Source organism: Puntigrus tetrazona, chromosome 1 (assembly GCF_018831695.1).
Source record: "Puntigrus tetrazona isolate hp1 chromosome 1, ASM1883169v1, whole genome shotgun sequence".
Classification (NCBI taxonomy): Eukaryota; Metazoa; Chordata; class Actinopteri; order Cypriniformes; family Cyprinidae; genus Puntigrus; species Puntigrus tetrazona.
Window position 1 is genome coordinate 26,235,114 of NC_056699.1, and position 19,692 is coordinate 26,254,805.

At 40.9% G+C, this 19,692-nt stretch overlaps 2 protein-coding genes across 5 annotated transcripts; both read right to left on the reverse strand.

The window, feature by feature from the left end:
- Window positions 1-1,086: 1,086 nt before the first annotated feature.
- On the reverse strand, window positions 1,087-13,230 carry xpo1a (exportin 1 (CRM1 homolog, yeast) a). Of its 4 annotated transcripts, XM_043241097.1 has the most exons (25): window positions 12,874-13,230; window positions 12,634-12,658; window positions 11,934-12,063; window positions 11,737-11,838; window positions 11,557-11,629; window positions 11,333-11,394; window positions 10,671-10,715; window positions 10,396-10,577; window positions 10,237-10,285; window positions 9,869-9,988; window positions 9,469-9,597; window positions 8,263-8,421; window positions 7,986-8,183; window positions 6,980-7,118; window positions 6,717-6,898; window positions 6,232-6,388; window positions 5,859-6,157; window positions 4,869-5,052; window positions 4,685-4,791; window positions 4,394-4,588; window positions 3,605-3,773; window positions 3,342-3,476; window positions 2,829-2,988; window positions 2,635-2,731; window positions 1,087-1,960 (listed from the first exon to the last, which is right to left on the reverse strand). In XM_043241097.1, exons 3-25 carry the CDS (start codon window positions 12,057-12,059, stop codon window positions 1,814-1,816), a joined length of 3,216 nt encoding a protein of 1,071 aa, XP_043097032.1. In that variant the 5' UTR covers window positions 12,060-12,063; window positions 12,634-12,658; window positions 12,874-13,230; the 3' UTR covers window positions 1,087-1,813. The 4 variants fall into 4 exon arrangements, with proteins under 4 accessions (XP_043097032.1, XP_043097039.1, XP_043097023.1 ...); XM_043241104.1 differs by lacking the exon at window positions 12,634-12,658; XM_043241088.1 differs by having other exon boundaries at window positions 12,634-13,230.
- Window positions 13,231-13,613: 383 nt separating this feature from the next.
- Window positions 13,614-19,630, reverse strand: fam161a (FAM161 centrosomal protein A). The gene is made up of 7 exons (XM_043241127.1): window positions 19,472-19,630; window positions 18,421-18,683; window positions 16,643-17,905; window positions 15,542-15,709; window positions 15,275-15,374; window positions 14,982-15,139; window positions 13,614-14,859 (listed from the first exon to the last, which is right to left on the reverse strand). The coding sequence occupies exons 1-7, from the start codon at window positions 19,613-19,615 to the stop codon at window positions 14,526-14,528; spliced, it is 2,430 nt and encodes an 809-aa protein (XP_043097062.1). The 5' UTR covers window positions 19,616-19,630; the 3' UTR covers window positions 13,614-14,525.
- Window positions 19,631-19,692: the final 62 nt, after the last annotated feature.

Here is a 19,692-nt window from a genome sequence, read left to right on the forward strand (position 1 = left end):
GGTCGTTTCCGTCGGACGACTTCGGATGCGTTCGGCTCTTCCCGGGAACCCACGCCATCGCTCGGGGGCAGGCGGGTAACGTTGTGGGAGACCTCGGCTATTTCCGTCGCGTCGAACCGCAGGCCGCTCGGCTTTTTTCGGAAAAATGGCAGGGATAGAGGGAGGGGCGACCGTTTGTTACACATCGGCTGTTTTCGTTACGCCCGCTTCCGGCCCTTTCGGCCATTCTTCGGAAATCTCGCGATTTCTCGCAGTCGAGCACGTGTACGTGTGATGTTGTAAAGTCACAAGGGTCATTTTTTTTAGTAAAATGCATCCATAATCTGAATCGCAAACTTAATAGACAAGCTTTAAGAGGATGTACGGTTTGTTAAGATAGGATCATAGGCAAAAGGGTGCAAATAAAGTAATGCTTTGGAGCTAGATTTTGACTTTAGGCTTTAAAAAAAAAATCTTCAGCAATGCATATGACTGAACAAATATGAATTTTGGTATATTTATGGTAGATGTTCAAAATATCTTCATGGATCACGATTTTTACTTAATATCCTAATGGTTTTTGCCATTGAAAAAAAGACAAATTTGACCAATACAATGTATCTTTGGCTATTGCCAAGTTATTAAGTACAACACAATTATGGGTCATAGATTAGATTATGATCATGTGTGTGTATGTAGTGATACACATTTATATATAATGTATATGGTGTTATAAAATATATATATATATATATATATATATATATATAAAAATATATATATATATAAATCACACAAACTTGATATATGATGTCTATCTATACACATACACTCATTTTCAAGGAGTTTGGGGTCATTAAAAGTCTTTAGAATTAAAGACATTTATTACATAGATGTTAAATAATTCTTTTTACTCTTTATTCAAAATATCTATCAGTTTCAACAAATATTAAGCAAAACAGATAAGAAACCTACGACATTTGTCATGTGCTCATTTACTAAACACATGACTATAAATATTAATAAAATCCTCAAGTATTATGTATTTATAAGTATAATATATTTTATAGTTCTAGAGGCTAAAATGAAAACACATACACGCAATGCTTTGTAAAAATAACCAACTTTATGCTTCCATAGTACTAATACACAGCTTTACAAATAGGATGATATGAACAAACCCTTCCATTTTGATGACAACCCTATGCCAAAAAAAACAACAAAAAAAAAAAACCTCAGCGACTTGCGTCTCTCTCATATACTGCAATCAAATCCAAAAAATATATATAAACACACACAAACCCCCAATAAAGAAGGTAGGAACAGCATCAGGACTGATCCTTAACAGTCACATTCACTCGCTGTGGTTCTCGAGCCTCGCGGCTGCACAGCTCGAAACAAATCTCTTCCTGCGCAGTAACTGTCCGTCTTCGCTGGCCTACCACACTGTATATTACATATTCACAAACAGATGAGGCTGGGAAAACATTAAAATGATTAGTAATGTGCTTCGAAAACAGGAAAGCAAACATACCAAACAGAAACATTGAAGCATATACAGTGAACTCATATACGAGAGATAGACAATTCCTTTCATATAAAATGCTCTGTTATGTAAAACCAAAGGGGTTTGGAGGAGTCGGGTTACTAATAACAGACATGTCTTTAATTTACATATTGGCATGGATTTGGTCGACAAACAACCAACATCTGGATCGATTTTCCTATCTGTCCTCATTTGACTGCTACTTCCCTACACACACACACACACACACACACACTCTCTCACGCACACACACACACTTCCTTCACGGGTGTGAAACTGTACAGGTGCTCATTCACACATTTCCTCCGGGAGCTCGTGAGGGTTGAGGATTCCTGGGACAGACATCTGGAGCTTGTGTTTCTCCTCCTGAGCCTGACGCAGAGCCGCTTCCCTCTCCTCCAGGAACAGATCCGTGGAGTCCTCGCCCGCAAACTCCTGCGAACACACCGTGTGAGCGATTAGGGTCAGCTCCAGCGCCGTGTCGAGTCGAGTCACTCATTTGTGCAGTGCGTTTCGCATTATCATCGTTTTGAGAGCAGCTTTACGTAAAAGCATTTTTTTAATGTTAGACTGTAACAATGTATTCATTTGTAATCAGCGTTAGCTAGAGTTGGAAACGTTATCCAGAATCAAAAACAGATCCATATCCATTTTAAATGTGAATGCACAAGATTATGTGTATACTACTACTACTACTACAAATATTAAATATAAAAGATAAATTAAAACATCCATTAATTTGAATAAATTATTGTGCACAAGTCAGAGCATTTTATTACTGTTAATGGTTAACATTTAATTAATAGCATAAATATTAAAACAACATTTTGCAAGATAATTATTAGAGCATTTTATTACTAATAAGTTAAGCTACATTCTAGAATAAAAACACTACTAATATTTAATTTAAATTGTTGTTTAATAAATATAATTCTCACTATTATATTGTTTTTAAATTCACTATAAAATGTTAGCAACAATACAATTCTAATATGTATAATATTTTACCATGCATAGAGCATTTTACTATATTATACCATTATATTATATTATATTATATTATATTATATTATATATGTCTACGTAACCAATAGAGGGAAGTGTCATACCTTGATTTGGACCAGGAAGTCCCTGAGGTGCTCTTTAAAGGCAGGAATGTCCTGATTCAAGCTGAACAGACCCGTGACAAACACCTTCACCTGGGCACTGAAGAAAAACAAAACAACACAACCAACATTAACATGAACACATGCGACGGATGACACGCTGAACACACAATCCTCGCGCTCCAAGCCGCTCTTACTCTTGCAGGTGCGGGAAGGCCGTCTTCAGAAGATTGGCCACGTACTCCTGCACGTAGCCCTGATTGCTGCTCGTGGTGCCTGCGTTCAGGGTGATGCTGATTTTGCCTTCTTCCACCAGGTTAAACATGTAGGCGAGGATGGAGGCGTGCATCGTCAGACCTGACCGGCACGAACCACAAAACATCCATCACACACTGAATTTAACCTCAGAGTCTGCAATCTGCGATATTACTTCATTAAAATGTTTTAAGTTCAAATCAGTGTATATTAACACGTCACACTTTAAACGTTATAGTTTAATAAGAAAGAAATGCACGCAACAATAACGCCATAAAAACTATAAAAACAAATGCTGTTTTCTTCATACTTTGCCCAAACTCCTGTCCCCATTTTATTTCAGGTGGAAAACGACCCGATTCACTGCGTGACTGATGTGAAGCGGTTTTGTTCAAAATAACGGCTCCATTAATTACGTTCAAAACATGTCACTCGGTCTCTGCCTAGCAACTGACCGGCAGTATGAGACGTATCCGTGACAACGGAGAAAATGTGCTGCAGGATGTCGCAGAAGTAGGTCTGATAGAAGCTCTGAGCTGCTCCCTCTTCCTGCGCGATGTTCTGCAGCATCGTGAACAGGATCTGAAGCCCTGGAGACACACAAACACACAGTCAGCGCTTTCATTTGTGCCGTCAAAAATACAGGTCACAGAGGACTCGGCCATCCAGAACAGTCTTTCTGAACCCCGCAGTGGCTTTCGCTTTTGTTCAAGCTCACCTGTGTCGGCCACGTTCCTCATGGTGTGTTTGAAAGCCCAGATGATGGAGTCCAGAACCAGTTTGAACTGGGCTGGTGGGATGGACAGGAATGCTGGGAAACACTGGGAGTTGACCGCTTGCAGCAGGTAGAAGAAATGCGTCCTGTGCTCGGGGAACTCCTCGAAGTTCTGACGGAGGCAAAACAAAGAGCATTAAAGGCCTGGATGCTTTGGGGGAAGCTGTTATTGTCGTTTAGGAAGGAAGGAAGCACAAAAGAAAAAAGGTATAGATTGTATAGCTGCACAGTTCGGTCAAAAGAGAGTGTAATCATATCAATAAACAATATGTAAAATACAAAAGCGCTTCAGAAAAACTACTACTACAAAGCATTAAGCATATAGGAAAATGTATCTATTAAAAAAAATATTTCTCTTACAGTACACCTGTTAAATTGCAATGCTGACATTCATAGATCTCTTCCTTTTATTAAAAAAAAGAAAACCCACAAGACTGAACAATTTAGCTTTCGTTTTGGCAGGAAAGTCGAACTGGAAAAGCCTCTTGTTGAGATAGTGCTTCGCGTTACAGTTTTGAGAAGAGCATCTGTGCACCTCACATTCCCAAATGTACATAAGAAGCAACTCATGAGTTCATATGAAGCATTTGCTGTGAGCCGAGACGCTGACAAGTGACTTCTATCTTGATTGATTGCTCAGCCCTACACTTTATTAGACTTCTGCTGACTCTGAAAAACTAACAACTCTGATATGAAAGGAAACAGTTGCACTGACGGACAGGACGGACGAACCTTGTTGATCATGTCAAGGGTGCACTCGAACACGGCGTCGAATATTTTGGGGATCTCTCCTGTTATGTGAGAGCCCAGTTTGTTGACGATGGTCGCCATAGTGCTGAGCACTTCTGGTTCTCGAGCTGCCGGTACGTTCCTTTGGTAGTCGATGAGAACCGCCTCCAGCAAAGGTGGAACAAAGTTCTCTCCAACCTAAAGAAACGACAACAATAATGCTTTGTACTGCCGTCAAACCAGAGCCACTGTTCTAGCACGAGCGCAGACTGATCCAGGAACTCCAGAACTAACCATCTGTGGGTCGTTGGAGCGGCTGACCCATCCGGAGATGAGCTTCAGCGTCTCTCTCTTCACCGTCCGCATGCTCCGTATCAGAGGCTGCTTGGTCACCATCTCGCCTGCAGAGGAAGACCGAAGAGTTTACCACGAGCCGTTATTACACGGTAGCTGGTGGGTCACGTGCTCCGTGTCTCACCGTTGCTCTGGATGGCAGAAGAGATGTTCTCGCTCAGGCACTTGTAGACATTGAGCATGTCCAGGTAAATGCGGCCCAGCTGCAGGACGAACGGGTGACCCACAGCTTTACACGCCCTCACATTGGTCTTAAGGATGCTGCCTAGTTGACGCACCGTCTCTGGGTCCTTCAAGATGTCCACGTTCTGAACGAACAGAAACGTCACACGCTTAAGTTATGAGCATTACAATTTAGCTCGTTACAACAAAAGCTCGATTAATTACATGCTTCACGATGGGTTACTAATTTTAAATAAAACCATAAAAAGTAAAAATCGAGCAAAATTACTCAACTCAATTCTGGGAAGAACATTTCTCATTTTTATTCAGTTTAACTTGATGTACTAAAATTATTACAAAATATACAAAAAAAAAAATTAATAAACTGAAAATAAGTTACACTGAAAACTACAGAAACAAATATAGACGTATTATAGTTAACTAAACCCAAAACAATAAAAATGTTGATAAAAATAAATTAAAATCTAAAGATAAAAACACTTCAACACACAATGGTTTACATTGTGTGCTAAAATTAAAACTGTAATAAAAATAAAATAAAAATGTAATGTATAAACATTGGTGGTCAAAATAACACTAGTATTTCACTAGTAAATTTTTTTTTTTTTTTTAATTTAGTCATTTCTATCTTTTGCTACAGTGTGTCTCCAAGCATTCAGCTGGTTATTAATTGTAATAATCCAGTGAGAGTTTTGTTTGCTCCACACAGATCTGATCATTATTATTACATTATTATAACTTTTTAGCTGGAGAAAACAGAAGGGTTCTATTCATTTTGGTCACCACTTTACATAAACATAATACATTAGTAAATATGAATACAACAGACATTAAAAAGCAAAACAAAAAAGAAACATGAAATAAAAAATGTTTATTAATGCATTGAATTTATAACAATATCTCAATAATACTAAACAGCAGTGGTACTCACCTTGGTGGCCTGCTGGATGATGCTGTCCCACACTTGGTTGGGGAGGAGCATGTATTTTTCGATCAGGCGCTCCTGGACAGCCTGGTCTGTCTGCGCTCCAATCATGTAGCCCACGGCCTCGTAGAACGTGTGCACCTGCTGCGGCTGCAGGTCACAGATGATGGTGTTGATGTTGTTGAGGATCTCGTCGATGAAGGGCATCACCTCCCCCACCTGGACCTGCACGAAATGCCTCCTGCACTTCTGAGCGATCTTGATGAAGGTGTCGCAGGCCATGTCCTGCACGCCATCATGGGTCTCTGAGAAAGACTTTCCAATTAATATACTACACAAAAAAAAAAAAACACACACGCATGAACAATCTGCTCCTCACCGTGCATGAACTCAAACAGCTTGTTGACCACAGTCTTGAGGAACTTCCAGTGAGCCCTGAGGAATCGTGGGTACTGGCCGACGATGTACATGATGTTGGATGCGATGATGGCCTTGTTGTCTTTCCCTCTTTTCTGTTCACACAGACCCAGCAAGTCCTGAGACAGAAAAAGAAATTGTGTGTTATTTTTTGGATATTTTTAATGCCTTTGAAAAGTCTCTTCTGCTCATTAATCTCATTAAAATACAGTAAATTATTGGGAAAAATAATTACAATCTTATATAGCTGTTTTCTTCACATGACTTTCAGAAATCAGTCTAATATGCTGCTCATTTCTTAATATTTTTACCCTATGCATTCACTTGAAATACTGAAAAAATCTTTACTGAAACTGTATGCATTCTTGCTAAAAGCATCACATTATACTGTGTTATAGTACGCAACATCAAGCATTAATGACTGACTTCAAATGCATAAATGAACACCTTAATGACGGTGACGAGGAATCTCTTCTCGTCCTCTTCATGCATGGCCCCGCTGATGGAGCCGATGGCCCAGCAGAGCGTGTTCAGGTTCCTCCAGGACCACTCGGTACCGTTCACCTGATTATGAAGCTTCTCGGTCATGATCCGCTCCGTATCCGCATAGTCCAGATGAGTCAAGTAGACTGGACGGGAGAAACACATCAGTCTCTAGCTTTCTCCATCTACTTCTCCCCCTCGGTTAGAGAACAGCCCGTGATACTTACCCAGAGTCTCTCTCATGTTCTTGTAGAGGTTGATGGAGTCCGTGTCCTTCATGAATTCTCTCACCACCTCGCCCTGATCGTTCTCCACCACCAGGACCTCCTCTGGTTTAGCCATGCGGCTCACCATCAGCAGACGCACCTGAGAAGAACACAGTCAGTTTCTGTCCAGCTAAAAAAAAAAGGACAAAAAAGTCCTCACGTAACATTAGAATTATAATCATCTAACTCAAGGATGGGCAACCGGCCTGCAGTATCTTTTATTACGGCCCGCCGGATCATATTAGACTCCGATGATTACATTTTCGATATTTAAAAGTCAGCTAAGTAAAGATTGCTTTTAGTTCATAATGCTAATACTATCTCCACCCAGGAGAGGTCGCTAGTTTCCGCAGCTTCCCTGTATTCATTTCAGAAGAGTAGGAGGACGAGAACAACATTTGCCAAGTTTAGCAAACAAAACAAAAAAAGACCATGAAAACATTATCTTACAAGATGGTAAACGGATTGTCTTTTTACCAAGTTCCACGGGATACTTGCACGTTTGGATTATTTGAAAATGTGTTATTTAAAATCGCCACCAGCCCACAGGTCACGGACAACGGAGACGCCACAGTTGCACTTTCCTCAAATTTCAAGAGGTAATATGCATCATCAACAAAAGCTTTTTGCTAAACGCACGACTGAAACGTTTGCACTGAACTATGTTCCTAGGGACCGAACTTGCGGTTTTTTAAGAGGTCTTAAAAATTAGGAGTAAATTTGGGGACAGTAAGACGTAGCTATATTTGGGACAAGAATAGCTATACAGAATAAAAATGTCAATAAAAAAAAAAAAAAAAGTAAAACAAACAAACAAAAAAAAAAAAAAAAAAAAAAAATAAATAATAAAAAATATATATATATATATATATATATATATATATATATATATATATATATATATATATATATATATATATATATATAAAATATAGAGGCAGAGCTGCTGTAAGCTTGGCTAACTCACCTTGGAGAGCACAGGCAGGTAGAGGTGTCTGCGGGGCGGGACGTCGAAGTGCTGGCTGGTGGAGAGCAGCGGAGAGGTGGAGGTAGAGAAGGGACTCTCTCTGTAGAGCTCAGCGGCCAGGTGGTTCCAGTACTCCAGACAGATCTTAAAGATCTCCGTCTCCTCCACCTCGGACACCAGCAGCATGTAATGCAGAGCCTAAACGCACAGAGGTCAAACAATTAGGGGCTTGCGTGCGATTCCCCATCTATTTCTGTAGATGTAACCGCGCGCGTACCTCCATGAGCGTCTCTCTGAGGTTCAGTCTCTTTTCTATCAGCTGTCCGTGCTCTTTGAGGAAGGTGCAGAGAAACAGACTGAGGTTCTGGATGAAGTTCTGCTCATCGTCCCTCCCATTTGAATACGCCAAACGGATATTTGTGTTCAGTGGCAGCATCTGTTGAGTAAATAAGGGTTATAGTTTGGAAAATTTCACTAGTTTTAATGGAGCATTTCATGTGTTGTTTAAAGGGAATACTTGGGAAGCTACTCTCATGCTACAAATTTTTGAATAATATGGTCACACACTAGCATTCAAAAGTTTTATTTAAATGTTTTTGAAAGCGTCATGTTCACCAACGTTGATTTGTTTTATTCTTTTTTGTTTAAAGCAATATTGTAAAATGATTACAGCTTAAAAGCCCCTTTTTACAGGAACATTTATTGAAAAATATTTTAAAAAATGTAATTTGCGTGATTAAGGCTGAATCTTCAGTGTCACGATTCTTCAGAAATCATTAAGATGCTGATTTGATCTGCCCAAGAAAAATGTCCCATTACTAGCAGTCTAAAACACCTAATTATGTAAAACTATGATATTTTATTTCAGAATTCTTTCAAGAACAGAAAGTTCAACAGAAAAGCATTTATTTGAAATAGCAATCACCATTTGAAGTAGCAGTCGTGTGGGACATTTGTCATTGCTGAAAAAAAGTATTCAATTAAAAAGAGAGAGACAGACAGAGACAGAGAGAGAGAGAGAGAGAGACACAGAGACTGAGAGAGAGACAGAGAGAGAGAGAGACAGAGAGAGAGAGAGAGAGAGAGAGAGAGAGAGAGAGAGAGAGAGAGAGAGAGAGAGAGAGAGAGAGAGAGAGAGAGAGAGAGAGAGAGAGAGACAGAGAGAGAGAGAGAGAGAGAGACAGAGAGAGAGAGAGAGAGAGAGAGACAGACAGAGAGAGAGACAGAGAGAGAGAGACAGACAGAGAGAGAGACAGACAGAGAGAGAGACAGAGAGAGACAGACAGACAGACAGACAGACAGAGAGACAGACAGACAGACAGACAGACAGACAGAGAGAGAGAGAGAGAGAGACAGAGAGAGAGAGAGAGAGAGAGAGAGAGAGAGAGAGAGAGAGAGAGAGAGAGAGAGAGAGAGAGAGAGACAGAGAGAGAGACAGAGAGAGAGACAGAGAGAGTGTGTGTGTGTGTGTGTGTGTGTGTACCTGTTTGAGCTGCATCATGGTGAGAGTGAACAGGTTGACAAACTGCTCCTCGTACTGACTGACACTGACACCTGCGATCTCCGTCAGACACTTCAGAGTAACGTTCCGGAACATCGGAACATTCAGAAACTGTGGAACCAATCAGAACACCAACGATAAACGTACTAGGACACTCAGCGATTTTCACAAATAGAATAAAGTGAAAGGGCTATAAGTGTTGGAGCGCCAGCTCGGACACAAAGCTTTGAGCAGAGGCCCAAAAAGAACAGCCAGCTCTCCAATGATTTTCCTCTCTTTCTTACGCAATGGCAAGCCGAACCAATGACAGTGCGCCTTTGTGAGAGGAGCGAAATACAACAGATCAAAGTGAGCCACAATTAGAGGCCTCGAGTCGCGTCACCTTGTACACCAGCGTGCTGATGAGCTTGGTCTCAAATATGTAGCCAAGCGGAATCCAGTTCAGGAAACGAAGAAGGGTCTCCAACGTGGCTTGGACCAGAGGGGCATTCTGGGAGTTTTCCTGATGTACAGAGCATCAAGTCAGGTTTAAAAATGAGACGCATGAATAAATTCAAGCTGCCTATAAAGTAATAGTTCACCCAAAAAGGGAAAATTGTTTATTGTGATGTTTTTAATCAGCGGTTTTAATCAAGTGAAGCAATGGAATTATTTTTTTTTTTTTAAACAAAGCAAATAACATTTTTGGGGTGAACCATACCTAATAACCTAAATTATATTATATTAAAAAAAAATATGTCTGCAGCATACCATGACAAACTGGCACAGCTGGAAGATTTGAGAAAATTCGTTGCACATACTGCAAAAGAAATAATAATTAAAATAGGTTGAACAAATATGGCTGCAATTATTTTGGCCAACCACACCCTGCACAGTGTGCAACCGTCACGTGTTTCAGGTCGTGTGTACCTGTCCTTCAGGTGCTTGGCTTTGACCTGAGTCATCTGGCCGCTGGAGAAGTCAAACACCTCCTCGCTGAGGAGTTTCAGGATGATCATGTTGTTCTGACACAGGCTCTCGCTGGTGCGACTCGCTCCCACAATGTCACTGATGAACGTGGGCCAGTGCTTCGGCCACTCCTGCTTCAGAATCTACACGCAAGCAAAGACATCAACTGCAATAAATCCACAAGCCCTTCGTTCTCGCAACATCACGACTATAGATGTTACCGAAAACACACTCACCTGCACAAGGATCATGTTGAGCTTTGCTATGTAAACCCCTTCCTTCTGTAAGAGTACAAATATCAACACTGATGAATTCGGCAATACAACTACTACTAATCAGGGTTATGGTTAATTAGAAAAAAAATAAAAATTCCTTTAATAAAAATGTATTTATTTTTTTTACACAAATTTGTGGTTAATGTGTTTATTATGCCTTCAGTACCTACTTTTACCACTAGATAGCACTTACGTTTTTGGTTGGGGGATTTTTTTTTTTCAATTATCTTCATGACTTGTTCATTTTTATGCTTATTTGTAAAAATTAGGTTCTATTTTTGGTTGCATAAAAAAAAATTATAAGAAAAATACACAAAAAAAAAATTAGAACTGTATAAAATAAAATAGCTGTTTATTTGATTTAAATAAACGAAATTGTATTTAATAGTTTAAGTTCTAACCAACTGAAACTGCCTAATTACGGGAAATATATTAAACTAAGTAAAATTACGAAAAAAAGGGTTTATTTAACGAAAACAAAAAAGCAAAAAAAAAATGAATCGTCATGAAAATCTCCAACTTTTGTTTAAAGTAATAACTAAAACAAATGGCTTACAGAAGAACCTAAATTAAACAGGAATGGTAAAAAAAATAATAGTAAACGTTTGAAGCTTTTTATTTACCTCTACGCTGTTGGGATCAGAGGAAGTCTTGATAATCAGCCCAACGACGTACTTTTTAATTCCTGAAGAAAGAGGCGTCCGTTATTTCTTAAGAGTCGTGATTTCACGCGACAGAAGTGTTATATATATATATATATATATATATATATATATATATATATATATATATATATAAAATGTGGAGTGCGTGCTAATGTCCAGACTCAAGTCGTGCGGTCCCTCACCTTCACACTGATTCCGCGGAAGAATCTTCCAGCGTGTTTTGATCACGGTCTCCAGTATCTGAAGAGCGTAGTACTGCAAAAAGAGCGAGCTCCAGTTTAGGACACGCTCACGGTTGGCATTAAGTTGCAGGACCCCTACACATCGACTAAACGGAGAAGCGAGCATTGGTGTTAAAATACCTTTGTCTTCATGTTCTGCGAGAACTCCAGTATGGTGTCCACTCTGGTCCAGGCATCTGGGTGGTCCTTCAGGTTGGTGAGAACTTCCTGCGCCAGTCTTTGCTGAAAGAGCCACAACGAAAACCCACTTTGATGCATTGTCCAATAAAACGCAAATTAAGACGAAAACCTCAAAACCTTTGCAAATCGACTCTTACCTGAGATCCCACATCATAGTACATGGAGTTGACAACATTGTCCAGCAGGTTGATGTCTAGCTTTTGACTGAAGTCCAGCAACTGCCGTGCTGTGTGATCCGCCAACATGGTCATATCTGCCGGCATAGAGCTGTACAGCAAGACAGACATCAGTTAGTCATCAAAAATCAATAGTGACACCATTTCTCCCATCCGTTTGCTAGCTGCTTAATCAGAAAGATCTGTGATGCTGAAAGTCAGACACCAAACCAGTGGCTTAAACCACGTGGGTGCACTTTAGTGCGCGAGACGCATTGCTTAAGCACGCAATTGCGCTTAAATACAACCTTTAGCGACGGTTTTGCTGAGTTCACCGTTACAACAGCTACTTTCACTAGTTAAACGCTTCCATAAAAAAGCGCCAACACGGCGGTTTAACGCGCATTAAACGCGCGTTCCTCCTACAGCTGGAAAAACGTAGAGTAAACACGCACTCGAGTCGATAGATCTTTACATACGCTGATTAAACTTTTCAAAAAGCGCCCCACAATACATTCTAGTTGAGCGCCTTGCGGTTACGGGAAGCGACGAGAAACAAACCGCGTTTTCGTTTCTCAACGACACTAGCAGTGTGTCAGCAAACTAGCACTTCATTCAACTCGATTATCGTAGTACATTATATTTATGAGGTAACCGTTTCGACAAACACCCTTTAACTTACCTGTTTTAACCAATACTCCTTCTCGCTGGAAAAAAACAACAACAATGCTAACGTGGTCTGGGAATCAGCAACTAGGTTAAGTGTCCTGGAAACGTGCGTCGCGTCAAAACAAGATCAAGACGTGAGGTATAAAAAAAGTGCCTAGCGTATTTATCTCATTTTACACACGGATAGCGTGTGAATTAAAAATACAATCTGAGCATCTAGCAAGTTCACTTCAAATGCTAACTAGCTGGTTACCTCACTGTATAGCCAAAGTCTCTATAGTGCGAAACGAGCGATGCATGGAAACACCCCAGAACACACAATTTCGGTGTTATTTTTAATTATTGTCTTCAGCAATTAAGTCCGGGTCCTCTTTCAGTCAGCAGCTCGTGTTAGTTCATCTGTCTCTCTGTATGGCGGTTCACAGCTCGCTTTAACTAGTCATTCCGTTTTATAACAACAGCATCAAACCAATCGTTAGTTTATTCTTTTGTCTATTGCAGAAAAACCGTTGTTTTGGAAGCAGATATCTGCGAGAGACTGTGACCCAGCTCCTCTGTAGTCTCATGCATCACACGCAAGACCGGTTGAAACCGGTTCAGACTGGCATATTCCATCTCGGTTTAGTTTTCACGCCGTAGCGCCGCGTAAAATTCGGACTGCGGTCACGCCCTCTGCTGCCGCTGATTGGTCGGAGAGAGCGACGCGGAAGCCTTGCTCGCGTGTGATTGGCTAGAGGTGCCGTCGGTTAGGATTGACCCCTCCCATCGCGTCTTTTGCCCTTGGTCTCATGTACGAGGCGGGTTTTGCATCACAGCGTGAGCGTGTGGTGGGCTGGACCGCGTGGAGCATGGAAAATTACTGAGATGTTGCCTGCGATGTACAAACAGTAACTGACCATGCTGTGTATTTTTAGGCCGTGGCTCGTGGGTAACATGTTTTATATGCTCGTATTTACGTTCGCGAAGTATGAAAAGAAGTGACAAACCAAAAAATTGCAATAATAAAGTTTATTTTCCACATATTAAGTTATTTTCTCTCGTTGCATATGCAAACGCTGATTTAATGTGTAACATATTTGAGTTTTTGGCCCTTTGTTAAATATATACTATAGTAGACAGGCAATTATTTCCACACACACATATATATATATATATATATATATATATATTTTTTTTTTTTTTATGTTGCCATATTTTATGTTGTGTGAATGCTATGTAAACATGTCCAGGTCACATTCTGCCTCAAAAATAAATAAGGAAATTATACTTTGCATAAAGAAATTTTAAGCTTATTATGATCAGTTTCATTGCAGAATTATTATTATTACTGGTAATTCCTCACAATTACTCTTAGAACAATATATATATATATATATATATATATATATATATATATATATATATATATATATATATATATATGTGTGTGTGTGTGTGTGTGTGTGTGTGTATGAAATGTGTGTTTGTGTTTGTATCCCACTTTATTTGTGATTTAATGTGCTCTGTATTATATTTTTTTACGGTGAAATGTGATGCGAACATGTCCTTAAATGGACACATAATTCATTTATTTAGCCTCAAGCCTTTCCAAACCTGTACGAGTTTCTTTCTTCTGTGGAAGATATTTTAAAGAATGTGGGTAACAAGCAGTTGTTGGTAACATGGGAAAAAAAACCTACTATGGTCAACGGGGACCAGAAACTGTTTGGTTATCTACATTCTTCAAAACATCTTTTGTTTTCAGCAGTAAAGGATGTTTTTTTTAATTTTTAGGTGAACTATCCCTTTAATAAGGTTAGTGAGAGTCTCTCTCACACGCATATATACAACAATTTGCTACCGAGGTTTGCTTGGTTTAAAAACAAATTAAACATGCAGAATAAAGCTAACGATCACTTTCGTCAGCTAATTAACACTACCTGTTCTGCTCCTGTCGCTATGGTGACTGTTTTTACTTTCGCTACCCCTGCTGCTCTGGCTGTGCTTACTGCTGAAGTCATCATCTTTATAACGCTCGTCCTGTTCATCATCATCATCATCATCATCATCATCATCATCAAAATCCAGCTTGTCATGATACGAGTGTCCTTCGTCGTAGCCCTTTTCTTCATCGTATCTGTCGTCCTCATCCCTGTCCATGTGTTCTGCCTCCATTTCTTGGTCATACTCTTCATAATCATCTGCATAGTCATCGAGAAGAGAATCCTGCAGATCTGGTAGTTCCTCATGATCTTCATTCCTGTTTGTAATATAAAAGAAGGAATGAAAACAACTTGGAGACTTGAGACCTTTCTTTTAACACACTTCTACAATGTATGACAGAACATAGACCTTATACAGCCCCAGACCGTACGTACATACCTGTATGTGGGTGGAGTTTGGCTGCCAGAGCGGGTGGGGCTTGGAGTCTGTCCGTGTTTCGAGTCTTTAGGGGCTTTGCTGCTGATAAAGGACTCGCTCAGACCACATCCATGCAAAGTTACGGAGTAGAGCTTTTCCGCTGCTCTCTTAGCATTCATCTGAGAAAGAGAGAGCTTGGCTTTATCACAATGAATATTTCTAGCAGAGATGCCGTCCTCTACTTACCTTCTTTTTCTGAAATAAATAGAGAAAAAAAGAGATAAAATAAACTAAATAATAATAATATTATTCACCTGTGCTACCTGTTCCAATAAGAGTGGTCTTCCCTTCACTCTTTCCTGGATTTCTCTCATCTCCTCCCGGTACTCTCTTTGTCTCTGAAGATCTTGCTTCCTGTTCCCATATGCATATGAGCACTTATAATAATAATAATAATAATAATCTAAGAACGTTTTTGTGGAACGGTAAGGTTCCATGCATGCTATTTGATGCAATGAAGAACCTTTACTTTTAAAAGTGTTGTTTGAGGAAAACGAAGAGCAGCGTATGACAAGCTTTACCTGAACTCTTTTAGTTTGGACGGGCATGTCTGGGCCAGGGTCACGTGCGGGTCGTTCGCCTGGGCTCGCTTTGTGATCACTCTTTGTAGTCTCTTCTCTCTCTGTTTTTGCTTCTCCTTCCATTTCTCCTCCTCTTCTTCTGCCCGCTTTCTCTGCTCAAGAACTTTTCTACTCGTAGGAGTAAAGAGCGGTCAGAACTTAACTTTGTGAAGTCTCTAATGGAATGATGCTACGGTGAGCCAGCGGGGACAGGGTTCGAGATCAATGGACAGGCGCTGCCTTCAAGTCATGTCACAATTAACACATTTTTTTAATAAACGCACATCGGTGCTACAAAAACATATTTCTAGCGGCCAGATTTTCAACTTGGGGTGTCAATTAAAGTGTAAGAGCATGCGGATGTAGGTCATAATTGTGTTTTTATTGCAAATGTGCACTTTACATTTTATTTGCATATATTTTGGGGATTTATGATGAACAGCACTAAAGCTTGTTACGAAATATTTATCTGGATTATGAATACGGCTGCCTCATAGAGACAATTAATGGTTTTTTTACTTTTTGGAACCTAACTTTTGCACACTTTAGTTAGAGTAATAAGCAACGTTTTTTAAAAATGTATTGCCATTGTTGGTTCCATTAAGAATCCTTAGAACCTTACCATTACACAAAATGGATCTTTAAAGGAGCGCTCCACTTTTTTGTGGAAACAGGCTCATTCACCATCTCCCCCAGAGTTAATAAGTTGAGTTTTACCATTTTTGGCATCACTTCCAAAAACCTCTTTTGGAAACTATATAAGAGTGTCATTTGCTATTTTTAATTCAGCCTTTGTGTTAGAGCCAATACCATTCTTTGTCAGGGAGTGATTAGGAGTAATAAATCTGAATTTACTTCCATTTCATTTTGATTGAAATGACTTGAAACTCGCCCAAGGACTTGAAGGCAGCAAGAGGATTGAAAAGCTTTGACAGCATTCCCAGGGAAGTCTTCTACTGTTGATATTGGGAGACACACATTGGCAGGGAAAGCCACATTCCTGGAGACACAGAGAGTTCTAGAAGGGTGAGGGTTTCAACCAGGGCTGGGCATCACAGTTACCTCACAGCTTCCTGCCGTTTCTTGGCTGCATCTGTGATTTTAGCTGACAAGCATTCCTGACTTCCAGACAGAGAGGAGCAGAGGGATGACGAGGGCGTTCTGGGCGAGAGAGCAGGTGGGGTCATGAACGGCCAGCGTGACGGTCTTGGGCTCTTTACCTCTGCTTCGATGTCCGCCATGATGCGCTCTTTGCGCGAGGCGATATTAGCGGTGCGCAGCTGGAAGGGTTCGCACGCCGTGGCGGGTCTCACTTCTTTGTGCTTCGCCAGCTGCTTCCGAAACCTCCTGTAGCTGCCGTCGAAGTCTGGAACTTCGGCGTTGATTTTGGGTCTGTGCGTTTGCTCTTCATCCTGGGCCGCGGCTTTGCTCACCTGCTTCTCGCTGAGCTGCCTCGCGAGCATGCTAGGAGGCATGGAGGCGCTGTGGAGCAGCTCTCTCGCCCGCATCTGCATCTTGATGGCCCTGTAGAGCTCCTCCTCCTTCTGCTGCTCGCCCGACGCGGCCTCCTTCACCGCCCGCGGGACGGGTTTGGCCTTGAAAGGGCATTTCTTCCTCTCCTCTTCCTCTCGGTCGTGTCTGAGCATTTGCTCGTGGAGCTTGGCCTCCTTCTGCTCTTTCTTCAGCCGTTCGCGCTCCAGGAAGCTGAAGGGTCTTTGAAAGGTGTGGAGGCGCTGCTGCTCTAAGTCGCGATGAAGCCGCCGGCGCTCCTCGTCGCGCTCCTGCAGCTCCTCGTACAGCGGGAGGCGCACGTGAGCAGGCGCCGGACTGGCTCGGAATTTCCTGTGGCACTCGGTGAGCTCCTCCACCTGGCGCCGGAGATCCGCGTTCTCTTGCTCCATCTCCGAGCGCGATTTTATGCCTTTCTTGCGGCGTTCCGCCTCACGGAGGGTCATCCGGAAAGGCTTGGGTACCGTTACCCTCGGCTGCCAAACCTCGTCTACCACTTGCTTGTGTTTTTTTAGCCGTTGACCTTTGGCCCTGCCCTTGAGTTTGCTAGCAGCCTGGCAGTCGGCAGGCAAGCTCTGCAGTGAAGACGAAATCCGGTCCCATCGAGGTGGAGAAAGCTTATGCACGCTGAAGTCTTTCCACATGTTCTTGATGTGCTCTTTGGGCGAGATTTGAAGGCCTTTCTCGGTGTTGCCATTGTCAGCATTGCACTCTTCATCAGACAAGTCAGAAAGATCTGAAGTTCGCCGCAGCTCCAGAGCAGACCGGGCTTTTTTCAGATTGCTGGCTATCACTGGACTCCTTCCTTGTGGTGAACTATTTAACAAAAATTATGTTAAAACTTTATTTTTTAAATTTAAGAAGTTTTATGCACTATACACTTGTTTATAGGTTTGGAGTTAGTAAGATTTAAATTAAAAATTAAATAATAAATATTGTATTTAGCAAGGATGCATTGCATTGATCAAAAAGTAACAGTAAAGATATTAATAATGTAAAAAATATTTATATTTTAAACAAATTCAACTTAAACAAGTTTCTATTTGCAGAATCCTGAAAAAATGTATCACAGTTTCCACAAAATGTTTCTTTTCTTTCAGATTTTTAAGGATCAAATGATACTGAAAACTAAAAGTAAAAATTCAGAGGAATAAACTGTACTTTGAATTGCATTGATATTTGACAACACTGTCATTTTGATCTGTTTCCTTGGTGAAAATAAGAGACATCTTTCACAGACTTTTGAGCAGCAGTGTATACCTAGAATCGTTTCCGTTCATAAAAGCAAAAAAACTTACAATAAATGTTAAGATTTTTATGTATGAACTCACAGATTGGTCCGATCGGTGTTGTCCGCAGCGCTCACCCCCTTGAGGTCCAGTTTCTTGCGATACATGAGTTCGAGTTCGGCCATTGTTTGGAGGTGAGCCTTCTTCAGCTGCTCTAGTTTACGGTAGTACTCTTGGTTTGAGAAGTAGAACTCCCTGAGATCGATGTGATCGCCCGTCACGCGATAATCTTTGATCAGCAGCGCATTGCTGTCTTTAGCAGGAGGTTCGTCGGTCGCCAGCTCGGATCCAGAGTCATACTCCATCTAATGAAGATACACACAATGACAACATTTTAACTCAAATCCATAGTTACTCAATCAGTCAATCAATCCCTTTAGATCTTAATGCTTCGATTGACCAAAATAAACTCTGTTTATGTGGTGAAATCAAGCACCGTTGATTAAAAGCCCAGTGCTTTCATACGTCACACTCTTTTTTTGTGTGAAATTTCTGCCTGGAAAACAGTTGTGCGCGGTCAGTAGTTGTGTGTGTAACAAGATGAGTCTCTCTGTGTGTAAGCTGTTAATCTGCAGGTCTGCCAGCTTTAAGGCCAGATGGCAGATTGTGTTCTTCATTCATACAGGAGATCCTCTCACGGTTCTTCACTGCACTCGACACGAAACCAACACTATATTACACACGTCTAAAGATCTAAATAGCGCATGTATTGCGCGTTTTGCAAATGGATGAACAATTTGAACCTTTTAGGGCAACTTAGACATATTTAGCATACCCACTTAATTGCAAATCATAACAACGGCCACAGAAGCCTATTGATTTACCTCAAGATTTGGACGGCATGCCTACTGAAATTTTTAGTTTAATAGGTTAATCTGTTCGTCATTAGTGAGCTGTTTAACCAACTCTAGTGTACGCTACTATTGTATTTTTAAAATCACATTTAAGCACAAACAACGTACGCAAAGCTCTGAAAACTTGGATTTTTTTTCTTTATAACACGCCCCCACATGGCATGCAAAAGTGCAAAACTATCAGCAATCTTAAAAAGGATTTAAAGGGTTAGAAAAGCAGTTCATTGGCTCTTTGTCACCTCTTTCTCATAGTGCCTGTTGTCCGTGAGCGCAGGCAGCGATCTCTCCCTCTCGTACTGAGCTAACGGGACTTTAGTGTGCGGGTCCACCGGAGTCTTCAGACAGGACATCACCAGGACATTAGTGCGGTGAGACTTCTTCATATCCGTCTCTATCTCCGGACCGCTGCTGCTAGATTCAAATGAATGAATGACCGCTGTTTGACTGTAACAGGTGGGCG